Below are 9,121 nucleotides of genomic sequence, written 5' to 3' on the forward strand. Positions count from 1 at the left end.
TGTCTTCAGTTTCCATTGTCCTAGGAGCTGTATAGGTAAAGAAATTTGTATGACATATGTGTGATATTTTGCTGCCTATGGATTCTTCTAAGATTTTTATGGTTTCCCATCTAATATTTAAGCCCTTTATCTATTTTGAATTTATTTTTGTGTATGGTGTAAGTTGGTGGTCTAATTTCTTTTTTTTTTTTTTGCAAGTACCTGTACAATTTACCCAACACCATTTATTGAAGAGACTGCCTTGACTCCATTGTATACTCTTGCCCCCTTGGTTGAATATTAATTGAGCATAATGTCTTGGGTTGATTTCTGGGTTCTCCGTTCTGTTCCATTGGTCTATATGTCTGTTCTTGTGCCAGTACCAGGCAGTTTTGAGAATAGTGGCTTTGTAATATAGCTTGACATCTGGTATTGTGATTCCTCCAACTTTCTTCTTTCTCAGATTGCTGTGACTATTCGGGTTCATTTTTTATTCCAGACTAATTTTTGGAGAGTTTGTTCTAGGTCTTTGAAATATGCCATTGGTATTTTAATGGGGATTGCATTGAATCTATAAATTGATTTGGGAAATATGGACATTTTTATGATGTTGATTGTACCAATCCATAAAAATGGTATATTCTTTCATTTGTTTATGTCTCCCTCTATCTCTTTTTTTTCAATATCCTGTAGTTTTCCAAGTACAGGTCTTTTACCTCCTTAGTTAAGTTTATGCTTAGGTATCTTAATTTTTTTGTTGCAATGGTAAATTGGATAGTTTTTTTAGTTTCTCTTTCTGTGAGTTCATTATTAGCATACAAAAAAGCCCTAAATTTCAGAGTGTTAATTTTGTATCCTGCTACATTGCCAAATTCATTTATTAAGTCTCCAATTTTTTTGTATGGAGTCTTCAGGGTCTTCTATGTACAATATCATATCATCTGCGAATAATGACAGTTTTACTTCTTTTCTATTTTGGTTGCCTTTTTATATCTTCTTCTTGTCTGATAGCAATGGCTATCCTTCCAGTACTATGTTGAACCAGAGTGGTGAAGTTGGGTATCTCTGTCTTGTTCCAGTTCTTAAGGGAAATGTTTTAGTTTTTGTCCATTGAGTATGATGTTGGCTGTAGATTGGTCATATAAGGCTTTTATTATGTTAATGTATGAGCCCTCCATTTTCACTTTGCTGAGAGTTTTTATCAAGAAAGAGTGTTGGGAGTCGCGCGCCAGGCGATGGGTGGTGCTGAGCAGCCAAGGCGGAGGCGAGCGCTATGCCGGGACCATTATCGGACCATCCAGGAAGGTGCTGCACAGCAGGAACCCACACTGAGCATCCCAGGAGCAGAGGCAGCTGCAGCTACCATTATCCGCGGAGTCTCATCGAACCGGCCATGGCGTTGTCGATGCCGCTGAACGGGCTGAAGGAGGAGGACAAAGAGCCCATCATTGAGCTCTTCGTCAAGGCTGGCAGTGATGGTGAAAGCATAGGAAACTGCCCCTTTTCCCAGAGGCTCTTCATGATTCTTTGGCTCAAAGGAGTTGTATTTAGCGTCACAACTGTTGACCTGAAAAGGAAGCCTGTAGACCTGCAGAACTTGGCTCCTGGGACCCATCCACCATTTATAACTTTCAACAACGAAGTCAAAACAGATGTAAATAAAATTGAAGAATTTCTTGAAGAAGTCTTATGCCCTCCCAAGTACTTAAAGCTTTCGCCAAAGCACCCAGAATCAAATACTGCTGGGATGGACATCTTTGCCAAGTTCTCTGCATATATTAAGAATTCAAGGCCAGAGGCTAATGAAGCATTGGAGAGGGGTCTCATGAAGACACTGCAGAAATTGGATGAATATCTGAATTCTCCCCTCCCTGACGAAATTGATGAGAATAGCATGGAGGACATTAAGTGTTCCACACGTAAATTTCTGGATGGCAATGAAATGACATTGGCTGATTGCAACCTGCTGTCCAAACTGCACATTGTGAAGGTGGTGGCCAAAAAATATCGCAACTTTGATATTCCAAAAAGAATGACTGGCATCTGGAGATACTTAACTAATGCTTATAGTAGGGACAAGTTCACCAATACCTGCCCCAGTGATAAGGATGTTGAAATAGCATATAATGATGTAGCCAAAAGACTGACCAAGTAAAACAGCACTTATGGAGAGGTCTTCACATCGCTTCCTGATTAAGAATATGCTTTTTCTAACAGACTGCTCCTCTTACTATAAAATAGAAATTTTATTTTGCATGAACATGGCAGTTACTCAAGATTAGGATAAAGGATAGATAAGATAGAGTAGCTATCTTTAAACATACACTCCTATGCAGTATTATTTTAAAATTATTTTACCCTGTCTACCTCCTCTACCCCATATCCTACTTTCTTCTAATTTGGAGACAGTTCATCACAAACTTTTTACTTTAGCGGTAGTTTCCTATCTCTAGAGCCCTCCCCATTTTGTCCTTTCACTGTGTATAGATGGTAGGACTTTTGAGGTGCAATGTTTAACTGTTAAAACTAGTGAGCATGACCTCATCAGTCAGCCCCAAACTGGTGCATAATGCATGGTACAAGGGATACTATGTATTTTTGGAATTTTATATTTAGTAAGAGTATATGAAAGGATTGCTACTGTATCAAAACCCTCTGTTTCAGTTTAGTCTATCCTGGAGAAGTGCAAAAGGTTTCACCACCAGAGGAGAGAGCCTTCCACAGGAAGTCACTACAGATTTTGCTATTCTGATTTGTACATGTTTTTGTACATGGATTTTTTTTGTACAAGGCATTTATTCTTTACACCAATGATAACATCTGACACTATGTAGAAGCTAAAAATTCAGAGGGAGGGATAATATTCTCAATCTTTTTTTGAGCATCTTCTCCATATAAACTAAACCAACGGGCACCTTGTACCTGTCTCAGTGTGGTGTTTGCTAATGTACTTTGCCCAGTGCCATTCATTTGGAACATTACTGCTTTCTTTATTTTTAAACGCTCCTTTTTTAGGTCAGCATAGATCTTGCTGTTTGTAGATCTTTTGAGAAACACTACATAAACTACTATTTAGTTGACTTAGCTATAGCAGTACAATGAATAGGAAGGTAAAAATTAACAAAGAGATTAAGGTTTGTCAAAATATCAAAATAAAATTTTGTTTCTAAAGCTTATGTGGGGTGCCAGAGGCACAAGAGGAAACACCTGTGCTTTTACAAACTCTCAAATCCACTGAGCTGGTTCGATTGGGATCTTGAGGCACCAGACCCTATGGGGAGAGGCTGCATGGCCTTGCAGCGGTCGGAAAGTGAGGGAGGCTCTGTCGCGCAGCTTCTCGCTGGCACTGGGGGACGAGAAGTCCCAGAGCCCCAGAGAGGCCAGGAGCCGCAGAGACGCCATTGCTATTTGCCCCGCCTCATGACTCCCTGAGACCCCGCCCTACTCAATTTACATCCCCATCCAAACTGTGCCAGTGGCACAAAAAAACCCACCTGCGCTTTTGCAGCATAACCCAACAAATTGCAGACTTCAACTCCTCGCACCCATGGGAAACACACTCAGGAAGCAGACCCAGGAGAACCAAACCTGTGTGTAAAGTACAGACTTGTACGTGCTGCCTCCCACAACAACATCGAAACTACCAACTGTGGGACTGACAGCTATCATACGGAACCATGGGAAAGCTGGCCCAGTGGAAGCTCTACAACTGGAAGGAAAGAAAGAAGAGCATTGAGACTGAGTAGGATGTGCAGAGGCACCAAGTACAGAGCCCAACCCAGCAGGCTGCAGATTTCGGCTCCTTGCATCCGGAAGGGACGCGCTTGTGGGGTGGAGTCGGGTTCAGGGGAGGCTGGGGCCAGGCCGGCTGGGCCAGCGACATGGAACCGCTGTACCAGCAGGCGCACAACCACGTCCACCAGTTCCAGTCTCACATGGGACACTGGGGGACGGCAGACAGGCAGTCTGTGCACTTGGTGGAGGGCGAAGTCCGAGCAGGTGTGCCGGATGTTCAGCCACCAGGAACGCCTGGATATTGTGTCTGGTGGGGAGCCGCCTGGCAGGGGACAGAGTACCAAACTTCATGTTGCCCCAGTGAGGCTAGGATGGCCCCAGTGAGGTTGGGATGGCCCTGGTGAGGTCGGGATGGCCCAGTGAGGTCGGGACGGCCCGAGTGAGGTTGGGATGCCCTCGGAGAGGTCGATATGGCCCCAGTGAGATCAAGACTGCCCCGGTGAGGTCGAGACGGCCCCGGTGAGGTCGGGATGGCCCCGGTAAGGCTTGGATAGCCCCAGTGAGGCCGCGACGGCCCCAGTGAGGCCGAAACAGCCCCGGTGAGGTAAGGATGGCCCCAGTGAGGTCGGGATGGCCCTGGTGAGGTTGGGACAGCCCCAGTGAGGCTGAAACAGCCCCAGTGAGGTTGAAACGGCCCTGGTGAGGTTGGGATGGCCCCAGTGAGGCCACGACGGCCCTGGTGAGGTACAGCACCAGTTGAGACAGCCCTGGTGAGGTCGGGACAGCCCCGATGAGGTTGGGACGGCCTCAGTGAGGTTGGGACGGCCCTGGTGAGGTTGGGACGGCCCTGGTGAGGTCAGGATGGCCCTGGTGAGGTGGAAATGGCCCTGGTGAGGTCGAAACAGCCCCAGTGAGGCTGAAACGGCCCTGGTGAGGCCGAAATGGCCCCGGTGAGGTCAGGATGGCCCTGGTAAGGTCAGGACTGCTCTGGTGAAGTTGAAATGGTCCCGGTGAGGTCGAAATGGCCCCGGTGAGGCTGAAACGGCCCCAGTGAGGTTGGGACAGCCATGGTGAGGCCGAAACAGCCCCGGTGTGGTTGAAACGGCCCCGGTGAGGTCGGGATGGCCCCGGTGAGGTTGGGCCAGCCCTGGTGAGGTTGAAACGGATAATGGGGACCAGTATAGTCTGATGAACAGGGGTATATGCAGAGGCAGAGCAGCATTGAACAGACTGTCAAACTACAGTGGGAAGCCTGGGGAGGGTTTTGGGGGGGGGGTTAAGAGATCAACCGAAGGACTTATATGCATGCATATAAGAATAACCAATGGACACAAGACACTAGAGGGTAGGGGAGGCCGGGGGAATGTCAAGCAGGGGAAAAAAGGAGACATATGTAATACTCTTTTAACACTTTAAGAAATAAAAATTATTTTAAAAAAAATAAAGCTTATGTGGGAAACCAAAAAAGCCATTCTCCATCCTATATTGAAAATAAGACAAAACACACAGATTAGCAGCTGTTCCATCCACCCCCATTTACTGTTGGACTTTGGGCTTACACCTTTTGGACTAAATTATAGTTGTTATGGTGAGTGCGTATTTACAGCAGTTTTGCCTAATGTCAGCCATTGAGTTTCCTTCCATTACATTTTTCTACAGCCACATTGAGGAATAGCATTCTGCATGTTTGTTTTTTAAATTGAAGTTCTAAAGCAGGAATTATTTGTGCTCTAACAAGGGAGGATGAGCTTAGTGAAAACAAAACGAGTTTGCTGTTTATTTACTCTTTTTTTTTCAATTGGACTTTCTGGATGGGGTTGTTACTACAGAACTTTCAGTAATTTTTTATACTTAACTTGTTTAAGAAGCCTATTTCTCATAGGCTGTTTTTGGAATTTAAGTATATTGCTTTAAAATAGAAATGATTTCCTCCCTTTGATATGCTAACATTTAGTAAGCACTGGCTGTATGGAAGCAACTTGATTTTTATAAGCATACTGCATTTTTTTTTAATGTACCAGTAATTAGTACAAAAAGATAAGTAAAGCTCCATATTGTATCCATTTGGCTCAGGGAGATTTTTTTTTTTTTGCTTTGTTTTTCTTAAAATTCTCTATTGCTGATCAAAAGTTTGAGCACCCACCTTTTGTGTAATTAATATTGGATGCTGATTTATCTGGTTCCAGGAAGAAGAACTACAGGTTATCTATTGAGAAATTCTATAGCATTAGCTTCATTGGGTAGAAATGTTACATCTGCCACCAGTACACAGACAGCCATCATCACTTTCCCTATTTTTAAATAGTGGTAACTTGGCATCCGGGTAATATTGAACCTTGCCTCAGAGCTTAGAGTGTGAAAAAGAATCAAAAGAAGGGGTGTTGTTCTTTCCAGTGAATGGTGGACTAAGTGGTATGGAATAGAGAGCTAATGAGGAAAGAGCATCATTCCTTAGAATAAATAGAATGATGAAAAATACAGTCTAAAACTCAATTGTGAAGTATTTTTACCTTGAATATTTATTCTCTATCTTTGAAAAATTTATCTGATTGTTCTCTATCTTTAAAAAATGTATCCCATGATGCATCCCTCTTAATGTCCAAGGAACAGGTAGGACTGTTACAACATTGATGAAGGCAGAATTATTTTTTCTCTGTAGAAAGACCTCATTGCTTTTATCAGGGAAATTAGTTAATGAAATTGAGATTGGCAAATGGACAAAAGGCAGTAAATAGGGTGATCCCAGCAAATGCTCTTTTACCCCATCTTATATTTGTACAAAGATTATAGCTTAAATCTTAGGAGATTTGGGAATAAAAGTTTACATGACAATTCATGTGATGTATGGATTATATAATGGAAATCATCTGTTATTATTTCAGCAACTACTGCATCATTTCCACCTTCATTTAAACCAACAAGGAGATTAGAGTCTGAACGGAAGCTCTGTTTCCCAAGGGATTCTGTGAAGTTTTCGTGTTCAACAGTTGGAAAGTTTTCCATTTCAGTTGATGACTTCCTTTAAAAAGAAAAAGTAAATGCAGTTTTTCTGTACAGTTCTGTTATCTTCTTTTACTAAGATTGTTGATTTGTGATGAAATTAATATAAGACTTTTTTCTTGGTAACTTTGGTTTAGACAACTTATCTTTAAGCCCCTGAGCAATCTGTATACAATTAAGACATTTCTGACACGTATTCTTACCCTAAATTGATCAACTCTAGAATTTAGGCAGTTTTACTTCTGTTGAGTTTTGAGTCTCTCCAGAGTTACATGTAAATAGCTTTTATTTCTGTGCATTTAAAATATCCATTTAGAAAATATCTACAAGGTAAACATGATAAGAAATATGTATTTTTTTCATGAACATTTTTATACACATTTCATCAAGTTGATTGATCAACCAATTTCTTATACTGGCTGTAATAGTATTTGATTCAAAGAGAGGGAAGCATTCATTATCTATATACTATGTGGGCTTTTTTATTCCATTCTTTACAAAGTATCAAATGTTGGGGCTGCCAAATTTATTTTTTTATAATGGAAAAATGTTTCAATTCCCCGGGTCATAATGTTGAATAGAATTGGAGTATTTCCTTTAAAATTATTTAAAAAGGCAAATAAAAGCCTATTGAAGAATGCTTGTATTTATCTTTTGTCTCTGGACCCAGTATGTTGCTGGCAGCTATTGTATTAAATATATTTTATTTTAATACATTAAAGGTTCACTATCATTAAAGGTTCTTTTTTCTCCCCCCTCATGAAAATAAATAATAATTTGGGGTAAAAAAAAGAAAGGGTGTTGGATTTTGTCAAATGTTTTTTCTGCATCAATTTATATGATCATGTGATTTTTGCTCTCAATTTGTTTATGTGATGTATCACACACATTTATTAATTTGCAGACATTGTAACAACCTTCCATCTCCAGAATAAATAACAATTGGTCATGTTGTATCGTCTTTAATGTAATGCTGAATTTGCTAGAATTTTGTTGAGGATTTTAGCATCTATGTTCATCGGGGATTTGGCCTGTAATTCTCGTTCTTTGAAGTATTCTTATCTGGTTTTGGTATTAAAGTAATGCTGGCTTCATAGAAATAGCTTGGATGTGTACCTTCCTCTTGAATTTTTTGGAATACTCTGAGAAGGATAGCTTTTAGTTCTTCTTTGGATGTTTGGTAAAACTCCTCTGTGAAGCCATCCAGATCAGGGCTTTTGTTTGATGGAAGTTTTTAGATTACTGCTTCAATTTAATCAATAGTTATCAGCCTATTCAGATTTTTTTATTCTCCCTGATTGAGTTTTGGAAGGTCGTATTTTTCTAGGAATATGTCCATTTCTTCTAGATTGTCCAGTTTTTTAGAAGTGTTGTTCACAGTTTTTTTTTTTTTTTTTTTTTTTTTTTACAATCCTTTGTATGTCTGTGGGGTCAGGTATTACTTCACATATTTCATTTCTGATTTTATTTATTTGGGTTCTCTCTCATTGTTTTGTTGTGAGCCTGGCAGGAGGCTTATCAATGTTGTTTATCCTCAAAGAACCAGCTCTTGGTTTTATTGATCTTTTGTATTTTTTTGTTTGTTTGTTTCTATGTCCTTTATTTAACTCTCATATTTATTATGTCCTTCCTTCTGCTTATTATGGGCTTTTCTTATTGCTCTCTTTCTACTTCTTTAAGTTGTAGAGTTAGATAATTTATTACCATTTTTATTTTATTTTTTTGAGGTAGGCCTGTAGAGCTATGAACTTCCCTCTCAGGACTACTTTCACTGTGTCCCCATAGATTTTTGATTTTTGTTATTTCATTGTCATTTGTTTCCAGGACACTTTTAATTTCTTCTTTGATCTCTTTGGTTACCCAATCATTGTTTAATAGCATGCTATTTGACCTCCAAGTGCTTGATTTTTTTCATTGATTTTATTGTAGTTGATTTCTAATTTTATGCCATTGTGATCTGAGAAGATGCTTGATATGATTTATATCTTCTTGAATTTGAAGTGCCTTTGTCCGTGTCTGAATATGTGGTCTATCTTTGAAAATCTCCCATGTGAACTTGAGAAGAATGTGTATTCTGTAGCATTGTGAGAAATACTCTGAAGATGTCAGTTTATTCCATCTGATCTAGTATGTCACTTAGGATTGCTATTTATCTACTGATTTTTTGTTTAGAGGATTTATCCAATGATGTCAATGGGGCATTAAAGTCCCCTACTATGATTGTATTGCTCTAGAACTCTGCCTTGATATCTTCCAGGAGTTTTTTTTATGTATTTGGGTGTTCCTGTATTGGGTGGATATATGTTTACCAGAGTTATATCCTCTTGTTGAATTGTTCCCTTTAATATTATGAAGTGGTCCTCCTTATCTCTTGCTTTGGCCTTCACTTTGAGGTCTATTTTGTAAG

General features: G+C 40.1%; 1 protein-coding gene across 1 annotated transcript; it reads left to right on the forward strand.

Annotated features, from left to right (window-relative positions):
• Positions 1-1,343: 1,343 nt before the first annotated feature.
• Positions 1,344-2,149, forward strand: LOC118666499 (chloride intracellular channel protein 4-like). Its single transcript, XM_036328941.1, has one exon. It carries the CDS (start codon positions 1,373-1,375, stop codon positions 2,132-2,134), a length of 762 nt encoding a protein of 253 aa, XP_036184834.1. The 5' UTR covers positions 1,344-1,372; the 3' UTR covers positions 2,135-2,149.
• Positions 2,150-9,121: the final 6,972 nt, after the last annotated feature.

This window comes from Myotis myotis, unplaced genomic scaffold (assembly GCF_014108235.1).
Source record: "Myotis myotis isolate mMyoMyo1 unplaced genomic scaffold, mMyoMyo1.p scaffold_m19_p_11, whole genome shotgun sequence".
Taxonomy (NCBI): Eukaryota; Metazoa; Chordata; class Mammalia; order Chiroptera; family Vespertilionidae; genus Myotis; species Myotis myotis.